Source organism: Peromyscus eremicus, chromosome 8a (assembly GCF_949786415.1).
Source record: "Peromyscus eremicus chromosome 8a, PerEre_H2_v1, whole genome shotgun sequence".
NCBI classification, from domain to species: domain Eukaryota; kingdom Metazoa; phylum Chordata; class Mammalia; order Rodentia; family Cricetidae; genus Peromyscus; species Peromyscus eremicus.
Genome location: NC_081423.1, coordinates 63,253,303 through 63,276,165, shown reverse-complemented (window position 1 = coordinate 63,276,165; position 22,863 = coordinate 63,253,303). Strand labels below are relative to the sequence as shown.

The following is a 22,863-nucleotide window of genomic DNA, read 5'->3' as shown; positions in this document are numbered from 1 at the left end:
AACTGTTTTGGGCCCCCCACACCCAGCACTCCCATGGCAGCCGACAACTCTCTGTAATTCTAGTTTCATGGAATCCAACACCTGCCTTCTGACCTCTGTGGCCACTGCACACATGTGGTACACACACATAAATATATGTTATGTAAACTCAAACATAAATTTTCTTTTTTTTTTTTTTTTTTTTTTAAGTTTTCTGAGACAAGGTTTCTCTATATAACAATCCTGGCTGTCCTGGAACTCACTCCATAGACCAGGCTGTCTTCAAACTCAGAGATCTGCCTGGCTCTGCCTCCAGAGTGCTGGGACTAAAGGCGTGCGCCACCACTGCCTGGCTTGGCCTGTTTTTATATGTTGTTTTTTTCTCATTGGAACTCCTTATTGTGAATCTTCTCATCATTTTAAGCTGGTATAATGCCACTCAGCTGCTGCCTTTCTGGATGTTTGTGATACCTGTGTAAAGCAGGGCATTGTAATGCTTTGAGGCCTTTCTCTTAGGGAAGTTGTTCTCACCAGGCTGCACTTCACAATCACCTGGAGAGCTCTTTAAGCAAGAAATTCTTTTTAATTGGTCTCCTGAGGATGTCCCCATCCACTTCCCCCTTTTTTCCCTTTAAGAAACTAGATGATTCTATTGTGAGGATCAATTTAGGAGTTAACTTGTTCTAAAGCAAACATTTCCATAGAGAATTTTTTGTTGTAACCCTAATTACTATATTTAAAGAGTATGTATTAGTACCCATCTTGCTTCTTTTGCATTGCTCTTTTACAGAGTAATCTGTAGATGATAGGTTACTTTTGTATGACAAAGACTAAGCTATTATGTATTTAAAATTATGGAAACAGGGTCATCATGGCTCAGCAGGTATATGCACTTGCTGCTGGTCCCCTTAGGCCTAGTTGGATTTGGTTCCTGGAGAGGCCCCAAAACTTGACCTTAGGGGCCTAGACACAGCTTCTGGGACAGGCTTACTGGCAGCTAACACCCAGATCCAGAAAAAGCCTTAAGCTGATACCACCCAGGGATCCACCCAGGAGTAAGTACCTGACATCCCAAACATTCCAACCACTAGATAAGGTGTCCAGATGTCCTTGAGTCTAGCACACACCTATTTTTTGTTTTACAGATACCCTAGACAATTGTCAGTCAGTCAGGGTCCTGGACCCTGGAAATCCCCTCACCCCAACCTCTGCTGATAAAAACTCTGCCCCCAGCTCAGGGATCTCTGCTCTCACCGCTGTGTCAAAGCTTGAAATAAAGGCTCTTTGCTTTTACATGCGGGATTCAGTCTGGTGGTCTTTTGGGGGTCCCCGAGATCTGGGCATAACAGCACAGACAAGTTGTCCTCTGACCTTCACACGTGCACAGTAGCACACAAGAAATGGAATAAAGCTATTTTTTTTTTAAAGATTTATTTATTTATTATGTATACAGTGTTCTGTCTGCACATATCCCTGCAGGCCAGAAGAGGGCACCAGATCTCATTACAGATGGCTGTGAGCCACCATGTGGTTGCTGGGAATTGAACTCAGGACCTTTGGAAGAGCAAGCAGTGCTCTTAACCTCTGAGCCATCTCTCCAGCCCCGGAATAAAGCTATTTTAATTTATACATTTTTGCTGGTTTGTGAGGGTCAAAGGTATGGGACATACCTACCTCTCTAGGTATACCGATAACTGATAAATAGTTCTAAGACTTTAGCTTTACTTTCTTTTTCCTAATAGTCTTGTCATGTAGCCCAGGCTCACCTTGAATCCACTATGCAGCCTCTGGTGGTTTTGAATTCCGGACCCTCCTGCTTCCACCTGCTAAGTTCTGCAATGCAGGTTTTTTTTTTTTTTTTTTTTTTTCCCTTTCTTAGTTTGGATGAGGATACATTTCAATAAAGCCATCCTTGAGCTGAAAAATCTCAAAAGGAAAACATTTATCACAGCCAACCAGTATTAGGAAGAGCGCACTACTGACTGGCAATTACCAACATGAATAAGTGGCTGCATGGAGACTTAGTGCCATCTATCACCAGCCCAGGAAAAGGTAAGAGGAGTCCATATGAATTCATTCTATCAGTTTTACACCATGCTAAAGTAGACACCACTGTAAACCAATCATTTGCTTATGTTATTTACCTGAATTCCTACTCTCTAATGTTTTTGAAGGCCAAGATAAATACAATTTTTTTTTTTTTGTTGTTTTTTGTTTTTGTTTTTCAAGACAAGGTTTCTCTGTGTAGCTTTGCGCCTTTCCTGGAGCTCACTTGGTAGCCCAGGCTGGCCTCGAACTCACAGAAATCCGCCTGGCTCTGCCTCCCAAGTGCTGGGATTAAAGGCGTGCGCCACCACCGCCCGGCGATAAATACAATTTTTATTAGAAACACTGGAAGAAGTTGCCAGACATGGTAGTGCATACCTTTGATTCCAACACTCTGGAGGCAGAGGCAGAGGCAGGTGGATCTCTGAGTTCCAGGCCAAGCCTGGGACAGCCAAGGATACAGAGAAACTCATTCTTGGAAAACAAAGTATTTTTTAAAAGTCATGTGTGGGACTGCATACCTTTAGTCTCAGCACTCTGGAGGCAGAGGCAAGTAGGTTTTTCAAGGCCAACCTGGTCTACAGAGTGAGTTCCAGGACAGCCAGGGCTACACTGAGAGAAACCCTGTCTCAAAACAATAACAAAAGGACACACAAGACAAAGCACACACACACACACACACACACACACAAAATCTACACCTAAAGATGCCAGTGTGGTTTACTGGCTTTGCTCTGCACCACATACTTAGAAAACAATTTGGGGCCAATAATTTTTCTTTTTTTTTTTTTCCATTTAACTTTTTTTTTTTTTTTTTTTTTTGGTTTTTTAAGACAGGGTTTCTCTGTGTAGTTTTGCGCCTTTCCTGGAACTCGCTTTGGAGACCAGGCTGGCCTCGAACTCACAGAGATCCGCCTGGCTCTGCCTCCCAAGTGCTGGGATTAAAGGCGTGCGCCACCACCGCCTCAATAGAGATTAACAGCACAGGCAAGGCTCCAGTTCCACACCATGCTCAGCACATACAGAATCACTGTCAATGACAGTCTATTGCCTGTGAACGTTGACAGCAGGTTTTTTTTTCTTTCCCGATTCCCTTATTAGCTCTTCCATCAACCCAATATACTTTTCTGGATCCTTCCTAAGCTATCTAAGCAAAAATCTAAATGTACACATGCAGACCATGAATGAAGAAAAGCAGAATACAGCTTTATATTATTGAACTTTATGTACAAAATCATTTGATTTCAAATAAACATTTAATGTAAAAACAAACGTTTCTTTTAAACTGAATTTTTTTTACATCTATTGTACCATTCAAATGCTTTATCATCTTACATGATTTCTTCAAAATCTGTTATCAAGGGTACATATAGAAAAGCTTTTTTTTTTTTATAAATAGAAACAAAGGGATTTTTCAGCTTTTATTATAAGATGACATAAAAAGTTTACTCAACAGAAGTAATTTCATTACTATTCGGGGAGGGAAATCACCAATTTTTTTGTGCAAACAATGCTAGCCTTCTTTTAAGCATTAAGAGCATAACTGCTTAAGAAATGACATAAGCAATAATTCTACATCTACATCTTCCCTAAAATAATCTATTTTTTTTTAACAAATGTGCACAGCTTTAGCAAATTAAAGCCCAAGAGAAATGCTCAGAACCCACACCCAGAGGCCGAACGAGAGCTCAGTGAAGTCAGGAGGAGAGCTTCCCAGCCAGGGAGTCCACAGTGAACACTGCAGTTCCCCTCTTCCCTAGATTTTAAACACAGAAACCAGTAACTAAGAACTTAGACTGGATGACAAACCACATCCACACTATTTAAATAGCCTCACAGTTAAACACATCGTAAAGACCAGCCAATCAGTATTTACATTTATAAATCTCTGAAGACACCATAAGAAAGCTTGTGTCCCTTTACTAAACAAAACAGGGAACTGCATCTGATGGTGGTGGAATGAAATTAAAACATTAAAAATACCAGTATTTACAGCAGCATTGATCCTTTATAAATAAAGAATATGAAAATGCAATATCTTTAAAGGATAATAAAAAATTGAGGTGATGTCATTCAACCACAGTGCTTGGAGTTGGAATAAAAATCTATTGGTGCCTATTAACAATATGCCAGTAGTGAAACCACTTTCTGTTGGAGTAAATCCAACCGCAAATAATGTGCATAAAACACACAACACAGGAAAAATTTCTCAAAACAATTCAAGTCAGCTTATTGGCATTGGGTAAATCATAAAGTACATCACAAGAAGGTAAGGTATAATGTCTGGTTCATTCTCAGGGATAACCCCCCCCAAAGTGGCATCTTATAAAATCTCCAACTGTTTTCTTGCTTTACAATCCCACTGCAAAGATGTGCACAGGAGAATTTTCCATGGGATTACCTAATTGAAAAAGAAAAACTAAAAAACGTGTTCAAGTAAAAAAATAGAGTGGGTAAGCGAGCACTAAAATTATCCACTTGAAAAACAAATGGTAACTTCATCAATGCACATGACACCGAATGGTCTACCTGGAGAGTTAATGTCATTTGCAATAGGCAGATGAATAGGCGCTACTTTAAAATTGCAACATGAACTGATGCAGAACTTGCATTGTAACTTTCCATTCCAAATGTAGAAATGATTTCAGAATCAAGGGTCAACTTCTGGGAAAAAGTGGCAACGTAACAATTTGACAAAAATCCTCCATTTCTAAGAGGGAATGATACCCCAACCTCCCTGCCCCAGAAAACATCTCATAATTACAAAGCCGAAAAACAGCCAGTCACAAATACAAAAAGCATTATAATTTAGGTGTAAAATTTCTAGATTAACCCAATGTATTTCATAAGATGACTGTTACAGCTGACATCACTAAAGCTGATGAGCATGTGAGATGAAGTGAAGCCAACCCACAGACCCTCCACGCTGAAATCACTGACTTCTTCTAACACTGCCTGTCCCGAATCCATGATTAAAAACCAACCAACCTAAAACCACAGCTCTTCTCAGAGGCTGAGTTCCCAGAAGCCATTTCAGTGTCTGTCCACAACATGGGGCTAGACCTCAGAGTTTTTGTTTCTTGCTCTGTTTTGGAACCCCTGAGACACCATCTGTTTCCAAAGCTTTCTCTTTTGAGTTAGTTTCACTGAATCCATTTGCTGTCCCGTTTTGTTCCTCAGTTATTTCTTCATTTGCAGGGGTTGCAGATTCTCCTTTTTCTAGTTTTTGCTGCATTTCCCGGAGCTTGGTAACCGCTTTATCTATTGACATTATGCTAATAAGATTAAAGTCATGCATGCTGACTAGATGAAGCATGAAGTTTCGACATAAATTCTTCTTAATTATTTTCTGTCCATAATTTTCTACAAACAGCATACAGGCATGATTCATTTGATTGTCAGCAATAAATCTATTCAAGAAAAACAAAGCATTAATAGTGATACAGATCTTTTGTGAAAACAGAGATAAGCAAAGTGTAACATGACAAACACACCCAAGCTTAGCAAATGACTTAGTACAGAGTCACCAGCAAGACATGACATTTTCAACCATGATTGAGCCAGGTATTTTAGAATATAAAGAAACATGATCTAAATAGACTTTAACCAGCCTCAGTGGCTGTCATACTTACAGGTTTGGGTCAGGGAACTGAAACATAAATCAAGGTAACCTGACTAGAACCATGACTTCTGTGGTGTGAGGGATGAGCCTTGTATATTCTACACAAGCCATCTACTTAAGATCATTTTCTACATTTCCCAGTCTAAAATTACATTTTGAAATGGGCATATCAAGAAAAAAGGAAAATACATTTAATCCAATTTCTATTTTCTTAAATGTATATGGATGCTTTGCCTGCACGTGCACCCTGTATGTACCTGGAATTACAGACAGCTGTGATCCACCATGTGGGTGATGGGAATTAATCCCGGATGTTCTGCTCTTAGTCACTGAGTCATTTCTCTACTTCTTCATTTCTAAAAAAACATTTCTAGCATTGCATATGTACGTGTGTGGGTCAGGCCATCTTTGGGGAGTGGGTTCTTTCCTTTCATGTTTTTATCAATTTCAGAGATTGATCTCAGGTTAGCGGGCTTGTACCCTATACCTTACAATTTTTAAGCATATATTATTTTTGTATTCACTGGCAATAAAAAGGAAAAAAGGAATCAAGGATGGTGGCACATGCCCATAGTTTTAGCTATCTGGGATGCTGAGTCAAGAGGATGGGATAAGGCGCTCAGTGGTTTAAGAGCATTTGCTGCTCCTCCAGAGGACTTGAGTTTGGTTCCCAGCACCATGTGAGGTGGATCACAACCACAGGTAACTCAGCTCCAGGGATCTGATCTTTTGGCCTCTAGAGGCAAACACACACATGAACGCCCAAAAAAAAAAAAAAAAGAAAGAAAAAAAAAAGGGGGTGGGGGGTGGGGGTGGGGGAGAGAATGGGTTGAACCCACAAGTTTAAGATCACCCAGGGAAAAGTACTGAGATCCTGTGTCTGGAAAAATGTAAAAAAGCTGAGCAAAGTGGTACACACCCATGATCCCAGAGTATAGGAGGAACATGAGTTCAGGTCCAGCCTCTAGTACATGAGCCCCCACCTCAATAAACAACTAAACAAGGTAATAACACATTGTGTTAAGCTTTTAGGAATTATTATGTCTGCACAGAAAGTCACAGTATATTAGTGTTCAACTCAACTAGTATTAAACTGATGCATCAAAAATAAATACTTAAAAGAGTCCCAAGGCCCCTTATGCAGTTCTCTAAGCATCATTAGATAATTCACACAGTCAATATATTTTTGGATGAGGGTAATATTTAAGACACATGTCTAAAGTAATAGTTTAAAATTCTGGGAGGTGATTCACCTATCATTACCACATCCCTGCAATCTTTGCAGGGCACTAAAGAAAAAATGATCTTTGATGGTGTGATGGTACACGCCTCTAATCCCAGCCCTTGGGAAGCTGAGGCAGGCAAATCTTTTGTGAGTTTGAGGATAGCCTGATCTACAAAGTGAGTTACAGGACAGCCAGGGGTATGTGTGTAGAGACCTTGTCTCAAAAAGAAAACAAAACCCAAAAAATTTATCTTCTTGTCTACTCAAAAAAGGGGATAGGAGAAGGCTCAGTGGAAAAGCACTTGTGCTATGCTCTTTGAATCTACAATAGGAGACAATCAATTCCCAAAGAATCTTCACATGTGAACAGTGCATCCTGTGTGTGTTAACATCAACATAATAGTAATAATAATCATAAAAGGGGAGCCACACATGATACTGCACACCTATAGTTGTAGCATGGAGGCAGGAGTGTAAGGATTAAAGGTCATCCTAGCTTGATAGGGAGTTCAAACCTCACCTAAGCTACATGAGGCATTGCCTCAAAACAAAAGGGAGATGAGTATTGAAGAGGTTTTTCAGTGGCTAAGAGCACTTATTGTTCTTCTAGAGAACCTGGGTTCAATTCCCAGCACCCACAAGGCAGTTTACAACCATCTAAACTCCAGTTCCAAGGGGCCAGACACCCTCTTTTGGCTTCTGGAGGCATTGGGCACACAGGGGTACACAGACATACATACTGACAAAACAGCCATACACATAAAACAATAACTAACTAAAAAAACTGGACAGACTCAGAATGAGAAGCAGCAAAACGAACGAAGTAATGGAACAGAAACACTCTACCCATGCTTCATGACATGGAGATTCCACAGTTTCATTACTTCTTTCTCTCCTTCATTCACATCAGAAAACTCTTCAATTTGCTGAAAGAGAAAGAAAAATACCTATTAAACATGTAACATGTATTTCTAAGAAAAACAGGCTGTCAAACTAGAATAATATTTTGGAACTGAAAAATAGCAGACAGGGTTTCTGCATAGCCCTGGATTTTCTGAAACTCATTCTGCAGACCAGGTCGGCCTCCCCAGTGCTGGGATTAAAGGCGTTGCCACTACTGTCAGAAAGTCTCTCTCCTCAGTCCTGGCTGTCCTACAACTATGCAGCAGACAAGGCTGTCCTCAAATTTAACCCACCTGCCTCTACCTATCACATCTGGCAGCATTTCTGTTTTTGGTTTTTTGAGACAGGGTTTCTCTGTGTAGGTCTGCTCCTTTCCTGGAACTCACTCGGTGCCACCAATGCCTGGCTCCTGGCAGCATCTTTTTTTTTTGTTTTTTGGAGGCAGGGTTTCTCTGTGTAGCTTTACGCCTTTCCTGAAACTCACTCTTTAGCCCAGGCTGGCTTCAAACTCACAAAGATTCACCTGGCTCTGCCTCCCAAGTGCTGGGATTAAAGGCGTGCACCACCACCGCCAGGCCTGGCAGCACCTCTTAAAACCAACTTTTCTAAGTTTCAAAATAGGAATAAAACAAAAACAAAAACAAAGTACCCAATACGAACTCACACAAGGAAAATAAAATTTTAAACATTCAAATAACTTTTTAAATGAAATAGTTACAAAACTTGTATGAACACTGCTGAGAAGGAGGAAAACAGTGGTAATTACAGTAATCGTTTTCTCTCTCAGCCATTCAGGATCTTTTTCATCTTCACTATCTACTTCCATTTCTTGTGGCCGGAGAGGTAAGCAGGTATCACTGTGGAAATAGAGACGATTGTGGCCACTACTGTATGTTCTTTGCTGTTCTACTTCTCCATCTTCAGATTCAAGAAACTCCGACATGCTTGCTTTTGTTCGTTTTGGCCTAGTGAAAAGAAATCAATGCTGATACAAGACAACTTCTATACCCATATAATACTAAACATATGCCAAGATCTAAAATATTCTATTTTGTAAAACAAAAATCATTAACATTTGAGGCAGCATCCCTTTATACTGGTTTTTTTTTTAATTTTTATTTTATATATGCATTAGTATTTTTTGCTTTCCTGTATGTCTGTGTGAGGGTGTTGGATCTCCTAGAACTGGAGTCACAGACAGTTGTGAGCTTGGATGCTTGTAAATGAACGAGGGCCTCTGGAAGAGCAGTCAGCTCCTTAACCACTGAGCCATCTCTCCAGCGTGTTTTCTTTCAATATACAATGCAAAATGGACAAAGACACTTTTCCCCACAAGAATTAGAGATCAAAGCCTAAACTATAGCCCCCATACTATATATTAAACATCAAAGTTTCAAAGAGCAGCAGCCACTAGAGAGACTTACCTCTAGGAATCCTGACTGGGATTGGGCTGAAATGGCTGGGGATCCTGTCTCCACCCACTTTATATTCCTGTCTCTACCTCTCTAGTGCGGGGATTAGGGCGTGCGCCACCCCCCCCCCCCCCCCAGCTTAGTTTATCTTTTAGACTGGTTAAATCTTGTATAGCCAAGGGTGGCCTTGAACTCCTGGTCTTCCTGCTTCTTCCTCCCAAGTCTCTCTAGTGGCTGGCTGCTCTGCTTCTCTGATCTCCAGGCAAGCTTTATTTGTCAAAACACAAACAAAAATATCATACAACAGACAAAAGTATGTTTCTGGGTCTGAAAAATAAACTTAAAGAAAAAAAGGAGTTAAAAATGTATACAGGGGCCAGGTGGATCTCTGTGAGTTCTTCCAGGCCAGCCTGGTCTAGACTGTGAGTTTCAGGACAGCCAGGGCTACACAGAGAAACCCCATCTTTAAAAACAAAAATAAAAACAAAACAATAAAAAAAACCCAGCCACAACAAAACAACAACAAAAAACATTTGAGTGAGAAGTAGACATGGTTCAGTGGTTAAATGTACGCACAAAAGATCCAAGATCAGCTCCCAACATCTACATCTAGATCACAACTATGTATTTCTAGATCCAGGGGACCGGACACCCCCTTCTGGGGTCTTGGGCATCCACATTTACCTGGCATTTACTTAGACATAAATTCGAGGGTAATACATAGCAAAACTGTCTCAAAAATAAATATTATGTATCAAAACTGTTGAGTATAATATTTATATTGTTTTGGTTGTGAGCCTAGTCTTTGATGGCTGAGCCAAGTATTTATTCTAAACTCATTATGTAGACCAGGCTGGCCTTGAACTCACGAGATCCACTTGCCTCTGCCTCCCAAGTGCTTGGGAGTAAAGGCATGCACCACTAATGCCTGATTGTTTTTTAGGTTTTATGAAGATGAATTTTTCATCACTGTAGTGAAATCTGCTGTTTCAAACTCACCACTACTATGTGTTTATAATGCTCAATGAAGGGAGAAATAATGTCAGTTCTCTTAGGATAGCATCATATGGGACCTTAGGTAACAGGGATATAGAATCATTTACATTTCATACTATCCCTTTTCGGCAGGTTCCTATGTATGTACACACAGATCTGGGTCCTCTGCAAGTGCAACTGATTTTAACCATCGAGCCATCTCTCCATTCCCAATGTAGAGAATTCTCTAAGTCCACAATACAATGAAGGAGTAGCAACATTAGTAAATAAATGCCAGTCACTATTGTGGTGCACGTCTTCAATCTCAGCACTTGGGAGGCAGAGGCAGGAAGATCTCTGAGTTCAAGGACAACTTGGTCTACAAAATGAGTTCCAAAACAGTCAGGGCTACACAGCTGTCTTGGGAAAAAAATGAAAATCTCTCTAGATAGATTTATTAAATGCTAAAAACTTGAAAGACAGGTTACATCAATAGAGTGCTGTCTAGTATGTACACAGCCCCGAGCTTAATCCTCAGCAGCACACAAACGATAAAACTTGGGAAAGTTCAAAGTTAAAAAAGGAAAAACCTGGTAGGAACAGGGTCTAAAAGGGTTATGAAATAGTGCACTACTTCAGAGACTTAATACTGACACATTCCTACCCAAACACCAGCTTTTCCTGGATCCTCTGCTATTCTACATCAATAAAAGCAAGGCATAAACTGCCAATCCTGACTGCCTAAATTAATCCCTTGGACCCACACAGTGGGAGGAAAACCCCCCTTCACCCCGCAACACACACACACACACACACACAGAATCAATAACAAATAAAAGTCTGAGTATAAGCTTTCTGCCTACCTGCACACAAGAATGTGTGTGATAGGTGTTCTCTTTACTGGTCCATTTCGACTAAAAGCAAATCCAGGTTGGCGATGAATATCCTGAGGATTTCCTGCATAGGAGCCATCATAACACTCATTGATAGAGACATCTATCCTAGCACCTTTTGGATGATACTATAAAAAACAAACAAACAAACAAACAAAACAGGGTGTTTAAGGAAAGAAAATATTAATAACCCTATTCTAAACATATTCTTCCAATTTAATTAAAATACAGCTATTAGGTTCTTAACGTTTTGAAAACTAAAATAAGACAAACATTATCAGGTTGATAGAAAACATACCATAAGACAAAAAAAAAAAAAAAAAGGCAGGACAGGCATGGTGGCTTCACATGCAATCCCCAGAGGAAGGAAGACAGGGCAATCTAGCTACAGATAAGGCCTGGTTTCAAAAAACAAAAACAAAACCCTACAAAAAGTAAATTAAGCCAGGTGTATCTCCGTGAGTTCGAAGCCAGCCTGGTCTAGAGTGAGTTCCAGGAAAGGTGCCAAAGCTACAAAGAAAAACCCAGTCTGGAAAAACAAAACAAAACAAAACAAACACAAAAAAAGTAAATTAAAATCTTACATAACTCATTTTATGGCATATACAAATATTTACTATTATTCAACATAAATAAAATAAATAAATCACCCAATGTGATCTAGGCAGACGCTCCACCATTTACATGCAAAGTGCACTTTCTTTAAGGTGGTCCTAGGTGTGATGTGTACTATTGGTAAGCAAGCAAAAAACCTACTTACTACATAATTGAAGATAAACCTGCTGTGGCAGAGTTTTAGATGCTTGAGTAGACTATATAGCTTACGGCAGTTGAGAGTGCACCAAGGGCAGTGCAGGTCATCTCTGGCTTCCGTCTGTTGTCTTGTATTATTATTATAGAGGAACTAAAAACAAAAAACATCAAGCTCACAACTTGCACATTTCTAAGCACTGTTTCATTATCATCTCTAAAAACAGTTTAACGTGAAAAATATTCAGATATAACATACAAAACTGTATTTCACAATTACTTAAAATGAACCAGTCAGTTGTGTTTACCTGATAAAATATTCTTAATTTCTGGCGATTTTCATTTGAAGTATCCTTTTCTTTCCTTGTCTGCAGCTCTGTAGTTGTTGTCTCCTTAACAGCTGAAAATATAAACCTGCTTATTTGATGAAAAGACTCTCTTCTATAAAGTATCTTGGCAATATTATTGAACAAATAATATTGTATTTCTTTTGTTGTTTGTTTGTTTGGTTTTTCGAGATAGGGTTTCTCTGTGTAGCTTTGGTGACTTTTCCTGGAACTCCCTTTGGAGACCAGGTTGGCCTGAAACTCACAGAGATCCTCCTGCCTCTGCCTCCCGAATGCTGGGATTAAAGGTGTGCACCACCACCGCCTGGCTAGTATTTCTGTTCTTAACTTCAACTGATAATGAAAGATGTATTAGGAAAACATTATTTAATATTTGATCAATACTCAGGTATTACTCTGTTGACCAGGACGGCCTCAACCTCAGAGAGTTTGTCACCACCCATTAAGGACTCCTTTTTTTTCCTTAAAAAACAAACAAACAAACAAACAAATAAACAAACATCCACAAAACCCTCAGAGAACTTCTCTGCTGTCTTTTTGCTTTGTTTTAATAATTTCAAGACAAGTTTCTCTGTGTAACAAGAGTCCTGGCTATCCTTGAACCCACTCAGACCAGACTGGACTTTTAACTCACAAAGGATCTGCCTGTCTCTGCCACCCAAGTGCTGGGATTAAAAGTGTGCACCACCACACGTGGCCCATCCTCCGTTATCTTAAGCCATAATAAAAACAACCCCATGGTATGCAGTCACCACAAAGTTTTTAAATACTTCAAAGTTAAGGTTTTGTTTTGTTTTGTTTTAGGTGGTGCTGTGGTTGAATTCAGGCCCTCCCTCACACATGTCATTCACCTGATGTCACAGAGCTATACAAACCTAGCCCTGACTGGTTGTTGGTGCAAAATAGCAAGAAGTCATCCTCTAAGAGCTTGCTTATTAGAAAGTGAAAACTGATGGTTTTATATTCAATCCAAACTCCAAAAATAATCATCCTTCAAGATTTTAGCATATTTCTTCAGACTTAATGGAAAATTAATTTAGTATGTTTGTGTAATAAACGAATGATCCCACACACACAATTCTGTCATAAAGTTTTGTTTTAGTTTCCCTGTGATTTTTTTAAATTATTTTTTATGTTTACTGGTGTTTTCTGCATGTATGTCTGTGTGAGGGTGTCAGATCTTGAAGTTACAGACAGTTGTGAGCTGCCATGTGGGTGCCAGGAATTGAACTTAAGTTCTCTATAAGAGCAGTCAGTGTTCTTAACCACTAAGCCATCTCTCTTGTGATTCTTTTACCCATTTCACTAGCTTAAGAATATTTTGAAAAGTGCTCAAATTACAAATTACTCAGGAAATGTTTTCCATGGCACAGGTCATTTCTTTTTACCTTATAAGTTCTATTTATTATCTTTGTGTACAGTGAGTGTAACACTCAAGTACCAGGGTACATATGTAGAAGCCAGAGGACAACTCTCACGAGTCCTTTTTCCTCTCACCACGTGGGATCTGAGAATCAATCCAGGTTGACAGGCTTGCATAGCAAGCAGACAGGGGCTCACTATGAACCCCTGGAAGGCCTCCCAAGTGCTGGGATTAAAGGCATTAATTAGAACAAGTCACTTCTATCTCTCATCTTTTACAGTCACCTGCACATAACAGATGCACATGATCGTGCAATGTCAGAGAGAAACTTTCCCTCCTCAGATAAAAATAACTAGATGCTCTAACATCAGGGGCAGTGTTCTTATTAAACAGATCTAAACACCTGAAGTCAGGACTGAATATAGCAGAGCTCTGGTTCTATCTGGACCCATTCTTTAATTATAGTACCAGGGATTAAACCCAGGGCCTTGTGTATGCTAGGCAAATACTCTATGCAACCCAACACTTTTACATTTTAATAATGCATTGAAAACCAATCATTTTCTTATCTGAGGCAAATTAGTGGAAAATTTTGTTCTAAATTGACACAAGGATCTTTACAGACCCACCCTAAGGTGTTATATATGATAAACATACTATCTATCATACTTCTGAAATGTTAAAGACAAAGTGGAATTCCCAAAACATCCACCACAATGGCTCTCGAAAACGGATCAATCAGTACTTTTATCATAACTAATAATATAACAACTTAATAAGCCAAATAGTATTTCCTGAATAATACATGAAACAAAAATACAACTGAGTTACTCTAAAGCATAAAACATTGAAACCACTATTTGGAGAGCAATGGTATTTTACCAATAGTTTGTGCAGGTTTAACAGAACCAGGTTTATTTTCCTGATTGAGGCTCTCTGAATTTCTAGTGGCAAGAGGCTTGGCAACAGGAGCTGTAGACTTATCATTGGTTTCTCCTGTCCAACGAAGAGTGAATTGCAATGTAGGTCCCTGAGAAAACGTTTCAAATGGAGGCAGCCTCTAAACAAAGAAACAAACAAAAGAACATGGGAAGAGTTATGATGACTTCAAAGATATTGCAGGAATGAGAACTATTCATTGTAATATATCAATGTGAATTTATTTAAAACCAATACAACGTTTTAAATTATGTATATGCACATATGCACACCCGTGCAAACGGGCTTCAGTGCAGTGCCAAAGAAAGCCAGAGTACGAGACACCCTGGAGTTGGGAGTCCTGAGCCCAACATTGGTGCTGAGAACTGAAAGCAGATTCTCTGAAACAGTACACGCCCTTTACCTCTGGACCATCTCTGCACCATCCAAATACATTTACTTTTAAATTCCAAAACCCACCAAGCATAGCCAAATAATGTATGGGGTAAGTCATCACCGGGGAAATGGAAAGCTCAGGCAGCATGAAGTGGCAGTTACTTACAACAAATGCTGAATTATTACTATATGGAAACAATGACACATAACAGTCAGAATTCCAGATTTGTCAGCCAGGCAGTGGTGGTTCACACTTGTAAACTCAGTACTTGCAAGGCAGAGGCAGGCAGATCTCTTTGAGTTCAAGGCCAGCCTGGTCTACAGAGCAAGTCTCCAAAACAACACTGAGAAATCCTGTCTTGAAAAAAACAAACAACAAAAAGGCACTTCACACCAAACCTTTTAAATTCCAAAACCCACCAAGAGCACACCATGGTGTTTAGGTAAGTGTCGAATGTGGTAGTGCAATGTATTTAATCCATCATTTGGTGGAAGGCAGAGGGATCTTTGTGCCTTTGAGACCAACATAGTCTACAGAGAGCTCTAGGAAAGTCAGAGCTATATAGTAACAGCTTGTCTCACAAAAAACTAAAATAATTGCTTATCGTAAAAAAACAAAAACAAAGACTCCTTATTTCCAATAAAATTTGCATTTAGGGAAGAAAACATCAATCAAAATAAGAGTTGATGGCCGGGTGGTGGTGGTGGTGGTGGTGATGGTGGTGATGGTGGTGGTGGTGGTGGTGGTGGTGGTGGTGGTGGTGGTGGTGGTGGTGGTGGTGGTGGTGGCGGCAGCCGCCGCCTTTAATCCCAGCACTCAGGAGGCAGAGCCAGGAGGATCTCTGTGAGTTCAAGGCCAGCCTGGTCTACAGATTGAGATCCAGGAAAGGCACCAAAACTACATAAAGAAACCTTGTCTGGAAAAACAAACAAACAAACAAACTAGTTGACAACTGACAACTAAAGTGTGCTCAACCTTCAAAACATGCATACCTTCCCATCCAGAATAGTCTCCCATGTTGCTCTTTTCTTGCTTATTGGACATTCTTCCATTTCCTGCATGGCTACTTCATATTCCCCATCTAAAAGCTGTAAACGCCTGTAAGATAAACACATACATTTAAAAAAGTAACCTGTGTATTATTATTGTAAGGACACAAAGTCTACACTCCAGATACACTAAAAAGCTTTATATTTGTATACTACCTTACACACACAGCAGGATTTAAAATTTCTACATTCCAGCTCTGATAAAAAGAACATTAACAAAAAGCAATTATAACTATATAAATAGAGAATTCTATTACTGTAGCTACAGACATTACTTTTAACCATTTGAAATATAATATTCCTGAAGTCTCAAAACCTAGTTAATTTTATACGTTAAGTATAAACCGGCTCTGTGGGTTTTATATTTTTGAAATCAGGACAACAGCAGTGTTAAAATTCATTCCTTGGTGAATCATTAGAAAGTATGCTCGTCAGCCGGGCGGTGGTGGCGCACGCCTTTGATCCCAGCACTTGGGAGGCAGAGGCAGGCGGATCTCTGTGAGTTCGAGGCCAACCTGGGCTAACTACCAAGTGAGTCCCAGGAAAGGCGCAAAGCTACACAGAGAAACCCTGTCTCGAAAAACCAAAGAAAGTATGCTCGTCCGTGTTAGAACTGAAATCTTTATGTTTGCTTGGGAAACTAATGATTCAAATGACAAACCTGTGACCTACAGGTACCCATGGGAACCTGGCACATATAGATGCTCAGTAAATATTTCATGGATGAAGGAATGAATCAAACAATCAAGAAAGTTATACACCATAGTTTTAACATGTGTGGACATATGCATGTGTTGTATGGTTTATATATCATTTCCATGCTTAAACACTGGCATTCACTACTATTCTAAAAACCTTTCATTTATCATGCTAACAAATGATTTCACATAGGAAGAACATAGCTTCTCTTCAGTCTTCAAGGTCCCATTAGATGATGATGGCCAAGATGTACTGTGTGCCAGCCACTGGCACTATACATTGCCATGTTAACCTCCCACATCCTTATTCCCCAGATGCTGCTGTTTGTAGCAAAGGAGAGCAAGACCCAGCAACAGTAAGGGCCCTGTCTTAAGAGTACCACCAATAACCAGGCCTAGCAAGTAAAACCAACCACTGAAGTCTAACTCCTAGCATCAAATACATTTAGATTTAAGAGGGATTTTTGGTGTGTGTTGTCTCCGTGATCTATTACTTGAATTGACCCTTTGATAGTGTAACAAGTTAGTTCAGTTTTTTGTTTTTTTTTTAATTAACTTTGTTTGGCCTTTGAAAAATTTTTAGTTTAGTGGAAAATACAATTCTCTACTATTAAATTTAAAATGTGTCTCCTTCATGCTTTTATATGGCTAAATGATGTTCCACATTATGGCTGTGCATTTGACAACTACAATCCAATGCACTCACCTCCCTGTAATATGCTTGGAGGCCCTTCCCCCCACAGCCTCAGGAACAATGCTTTATCAACTTTTTTGACTGTCAATCTGATAAGTGAAAAAAATGACATCTTAATGTACTTTTAATTCAGATGTCTTACCTTTTTAATTGTTTAAGAACCACATATACTCTCTTTAACAATTTATTACATCCTTTGTTGTTTTACTGGAGTATGGGGTTTTATTTGTTACTGTTACTGTTTTGAGATGGGATCTTTTACGAAGCTTGGGCTGGCATGTGACTTGAGATCTACTTCACTCTCCTGAGGCTGCAGTCCTTCAGAGCTGCACAACCGTTTTATATCAGAGAAGTAAGAACGCTGAGCACAGGATTGCAAAGTAACTTCCCCATTTGTCACATGTTTGGAGCCTGCTGTTTTAGCCTCTGTAGTAGTTGGGATTATAGGCACGTGACACCACATCTGTACTGTATCATTTCACTCTGATTATGGTGGCCTTTGTTCTCTGAAAGCCTTAGGTTTCTCTTTTTTTCCAATATTTCAAACTTCCTCTGTGTTTTTTACATTTGGGTATTCTTTTAGAAAACTTTAATGTAAGATTAAAAGAAAAAATTTTGATACATCTAACTTCAAAATTGTGGTTCATAAATATAATTCTTTACTAAAAGCAATACCAGGACTTCTGAAAGAAAAGATAATCCCAGAAGTATGAGGAAAAGGAGATTTTGAGTACTGAATAAGGAAAACCTAAAAATACGAAAAAGATGTTAGGATCCAAAGCTATAAAGACAAACTCTGTATAGAAAAAAACAAAAACAACAACAACAAAAAGAGATACTGGAATCTGCTTCAAAGGGCTCATTATAACCAATCTTTGTATAATTTGAGCATTAATATGAGTAACAACATGAACAGATGAAAACAAACTCACTAAAAATATACGCTAATCCACACTGGTTTAAAAAAAAAAAAACTAAAAAAATGAGGAAAGGAATCCTCTTCACAGAAAAATGCCAATGAATACATCATGGAGAAATAAGGGGGGAAAAAAGCATACACAAGGCCCTTAGTTCAATATCTAATATTACTAAAAATAAAATTAACAAAAAGAGCTCAACATAGTGATACTTGTCTGCTTATATTCCCAGCATTCAGGACACTGAGGCGGTGGTGGCGCACACCTTTAATCCCAGCACACAGGAGGCAGAGGCAGGCCTCCCTGTGAGTTCTGTACTTTTAATTCAGATGTCTTACCTTTTTAATTGTTTAACATCTCTGTGAGTTTGAGGCCAGCCTGCGCCACAAAGCCAGTTCTAGGAAAAGTGCAAAAACTACACAGAGAAACCCTGTCTTGAAAAACCAAAAAAAGGGGTGGGGTGGGGATTTAGTTCAGTAGTAGAGCAAGGCGCTGGGTTCAGTCCTCAGCTGGGGGAGGGGTTGGGGAGGTAAAGAGTTTGAGACCAGGGCTGGAGATACGGCTCAGAGGTTAAGAGCACATACTGTTCTTGCAAGGAACTACTCTTCCAGAGGTCCTAAGTTCAATTCCCAGCAACCACATGGTGGCTCACAACCATCTGTAAATGAGATCTGGTTCCCTCTTCTGGCCTGCAGGTACACACGCAAGCAGAACACTGGATACATAAGTAAATAAATAATTTTAAAAAAAAGTTTGAGACCAGCCTGATCTAAATAATAGTAAGACTATTCCAAACAAAAAGACATTACTAGATGAACAGGAAGCCACTGTTAGACATGCTTAGTGCAGGTAAGTGGCTATCAGGCTGAAGCACAGCAAGGTGGAGATGAAGTACAAAAATGAAACACACAAAGCTAGCCAATGAGATAAAATGGTAAAAAAATAAAGGTAAAGGGTGTGTGGATATTACCCAAATATTCTTTGAACTTTTCTACGTATTTAAAATTTTTCACAATTAAACCATGAGGAAAAATTCATTTAGTTTCTTCTTAGCATTTTTCTTCATTAAAACAAAGACAAGTTCATTTCATACAAAAAATATATTAGCGTGTACGTGAGATACATAGAATGAAACAGAAAACACACGTGCCCCGAGCTGCCCACAACACAGTATGAGCATGAGGGAAGCCTAGTGCAGGCAGGCCATATTGTTTACCACTAGACTCACTACTGCGCCCAGGGTTTTGTTTTGTTTTTTCTTTTCTTTTTTTTTTTTTTTTGGTTTTTCAAGACAGGGTTTCTCTGTGTAGTTTTGGTGCCTTTCCTGGAACTCACTCTATAGCCCAGGCTGGCCTCGAACTCACAGAGATCTGCCTGCCTCTGCCTCCCGAGTGCTGGGATTAAACGCTTGCATCACCACTGCCCGGCTTGAATAAAAAATTTTAACTGAGTTAACTCATAGTTCCTTATCTCTGCTTACTGCTCACTGTATGATAAATAGAAAAATTCAGTATTTGCAAATTTGTTCTTCCACTTATTAGAAGAAAACAAACAAAAGCAACATCACCTTACTCTGCTTCAGAATGAAAACATTTGCAGACCATTATGGAAGCCTCATTTGACCATCAATATTACCTGTTTTTGTCAAACACTGTCATTTGTGCAACAAATGTTTTTTCCCCATCCTCACGATTTCGTTTTCTTCTGGCTGGAACTTCTTCATTGACATCTGAATTAAATAAAATTTCTTGTAAAACAATTACTTGAAAAAAAACTGTGTCACCTGCAATATATGGTCCCTTTTAAAGCTGCAAAGTAAAATGTGCCTCATTTACCCAAATGAGGTACACATTACAATGTTTCAATATTTAGATTCATTTGTGTCAACTTTGGATTTTTAACATGTATTATGTCCATCTTTATTTTTCTACAACATGATCTAATAATATAGCTCAGACTGGTCTGGAAATGGCCATGCATTGGGTGGCTTTCAACTCCAATTGCTGTACTGGGTGAGGGAGTCTATAGGTCTGCACAACTCAGCTGGGTTTGACCTTACTTCCTGACATCATTGACCATCAGGACTCATATTTGCAAATACTAACTTGCTCGGGATGACTCATGCTAGGCAAGCTTCTCATTACTACTCAGAGTTCCATTATAAGAATTTAAAAGAGATTTGTTTATATTTTATGAGTGCTTTGGGCAGCATTTATGTTTGTGTACCATGTGCATACAGTGCCCATGGAAGCCAGATGTCAGATCCTTTAGAATTGGAGTTATAGACAGCAGTTAACTGCCACGTGGGTGAGGGGAACCAAACCTGGATCATCTAGGAGAGCAACAAGTATTTACAAGAGTGTTTACAATGAGCTATCGCTCCAGCTCCTTATAACTTTGAAACAGTATTTCACATATACCTGTTATGCCACTGCAAATTTCAATGCAATTATTTATTCCACATCTCTCTCCCTAACTAGGCTGTAAGCCTTCTGAGAATAGTACTGCAAATTATCTTTGTATTGTAGATATCTATACATCAACTGAATGATTACCTCAAAGATGAATTCTGATTTGCTAGAATAAAGGAATGGGTATAGGAATCAATGTGATATGTATTATACTGCTCATGTTCAAGATAGTAAAATGGCATGCACTAGTCCCCAGCACTTTGAAAGCTGAGCTGGAAGGATCACAAGTCCAGTTTAAAGACCAGCCTAGGAAATGGTGAGACCATATATCAAGAGAAAAAGGAAAAAAGCAAGAAAATAAGAAGTAAGAGAAAAATAAAGAAAGGGAAAGAGACGCAGGGAGAGTAGAAAAGAGGGGAAGAAAAAAAGCAGGTAGGCAGAGAGACAGAAGACAAAAAGGGAAAGGTCAGGTTTAACCTAAGCAGTGAGCAGAAACCCAGCATGAGGAAGGCCCTAGGTCAATCTCCAGCATAACAAATTAACAATAGAATAACAATCTTTCCAATTTTGGAAAGAAACAAGGTTGTATGGGTTGTGTTATTTATTTTACTATTATTTTTAGGTTTGTTTTTGAGATAGGGTCTTGCTACATTACAGCCAAGGCTAGCCTCAAACTCATGTTCTACTGACTCAGTCTTCTGAGCACTAGATTAGAGGCACAAACTACCACACCCAGCAGAAAGTCAAAGTTATTTAAAAAAAAGGAAATACTTTATACACAATTCTAAATATTATGAAGAAATATTAATTCAAATATTTTCACTGACTACTTTAACATCCAATAATAAAATTTAGTGAAATTATAGAAATAAAATTACCAATATTTTCATTGGTTTCTCCATTAATCATTCCATTAAATTCTCTTCTTCCTGGACGAGTTACTCTAAACAGTAATGAGTAAGACTTCACCATATGGCTGTTACTAGGTTCAAATTCATTACTGGAAACTGCCAGGGATGGGAAATTTCCTGGTTTTGTTTGATTGAGGTCAGGATTCAAAGGCACCTGCTTTTTACCAGTAGGAACTTGCCTTATTGGACAACTTACATCCTGCAAAGAGTAAAGATTCATAAGTTACATTTATACACAAGCAATGGTTAATTACACTAAAACTTCTAATCGCAATTATAGGAAACATGGTGTAAGTCATGATTATCAAATGGCATGTTAAAATAATCATACTGCTGAAAATTGTGAAGCAAAAATAAAACTGGAACAAGCAGATTCCCAATATTAAAGCAATTGAAGATTACTACAATATAATGAGCAGAGAGAAAAGTATATCCAGTATCCAGCTGTTAGTTATTTGCAAGATTTGTATTACAAATGTGGAATACATGGGCTTAGAACGGAGGTATGGGGCCTGAAAGTACACAACAGTGGTGAAAGCACGTGTCTACTCTGTGCAAGGCTTTGCTTCAACTACAAGCAGTAAGGAAAACAATATAGTTAAAAAAAAAAAAAAAGACTGGGGATGTTGTAGTGCACTGGTAGAGAATTTCCCCTGTATGCACAAAGGCATGAGTGCTGGGTTCAATCCCAAGCACTATATTGACAGGTATGGTGGTACAAGTGGAGGATCACAAATTCAAGCTCATATTGGACAATATAGTGAGTTGGAGCAGCAATGACTACTTTAAGACTCTTCCTCAAAATAAGTAAATAAAATAAAAACCTAAAATATAAACAAAATAACTGGAAATATAAGAAAAAAGAAACAGAATTAAAGGGCTGGTGATAAAGTCAGTAGTAGAGCATGAGTCCCTGGGTTCCCAGCACTCAGCAGACAGAAAGATCTCCATGAGTCAAAGGCCAGCCTAGTCTACAAAACTGAGTTCCAGGACAGCCAGGGCTATTACACAGAGAAACCCTTTGTCTTGGGGGGGGGGGGGGGGGGGGAGAAAAGAAAAAGAAAAAACAAACTAAACAAAAAACCCCAAACAAACAAAAAACCTGGGCAGTAGTGGCGCAAGCCCTAGGAGGTAGAGGAAGGTGGATCTCTGTGAATTGCAGGCCAGCCTGGTCTACATACTGAGTTCCAGGACAGCCAGGACTACACAGAGAAACCCTGTCTCTAAAAAAATTAAAACACTAAAAAAAGAGAGAGAGAGAAATTAGTAGCATGCTTAAAATATTAAAATCCCCTAACTTCAACATTTCCTTTAAATTTTGACGTAAGAAATGGGAGCATCAGAAAGAGAAGA

At 39.1% G+C, this 22,863-nt stretch overlaps 1 protein-coding gene across 2 annotated transcripts in view; it reads right to left on the bottom strand.

Annotated features, from left to right (window-relative positions):
- Positions 1 to 3,231: 3,231 nt before the first annotated feature.
- The window catches only part of Suz12 (SUZ12 polycomb repressive complex 2 subunit), a 47,121-nt gene continuing 27,489 nt past the window's right edge, over positions 3,232 to 22,863 (bottom strand). For both annotated transcript variants that reach the window (XM_059271311.1, XM_059271310.1), the window contains 10 exons: positions 21,478 to 21,709; positions 19,824 to 19,917; positions 15,823 to 15,928; positions 14,398 to 14,575; positions 12,114 to 12,205; positions 11,816 to 11,959; positions 11,026 to 11,183; positions 8,542 to 8,740; positions 7,719 to 7,798; positions 3,232 to 5,435 (listed from right to left, as the gene is read on the bottom strand). In XM_059271311.1, coding sequence (XP_059127294.1) covers positions 5,090 to 5,435; positions 7,719 to 7,798; positions 8,542 to 8,740; positions 11,026 to 11,183; positions 11,816 to 11,959; positions 12,114 to 12,205; positions 14,398 to 14,575; positions 15,823 to 15,928; positions 19,824 to 19,917; positions 21,478 to 21,709 — 1,629 coding nt within the window. In that variant the 3' untranslated portion in view covers positions 3,232 to 5,089. The remainder of the gene's footprint in view (positions 5,436 to 7,718; positions 7,799 to 8,541; positions 8,741 to 11,025; positions 11,184 to 11,815; positions 11,960 to 12,113; positions 12,206 to 14,397; positions 14,576 to 15,822; positions 15,929 to 19,823; positions 19,918 to 21,477; positions 21,710 to 22,863) is intronic.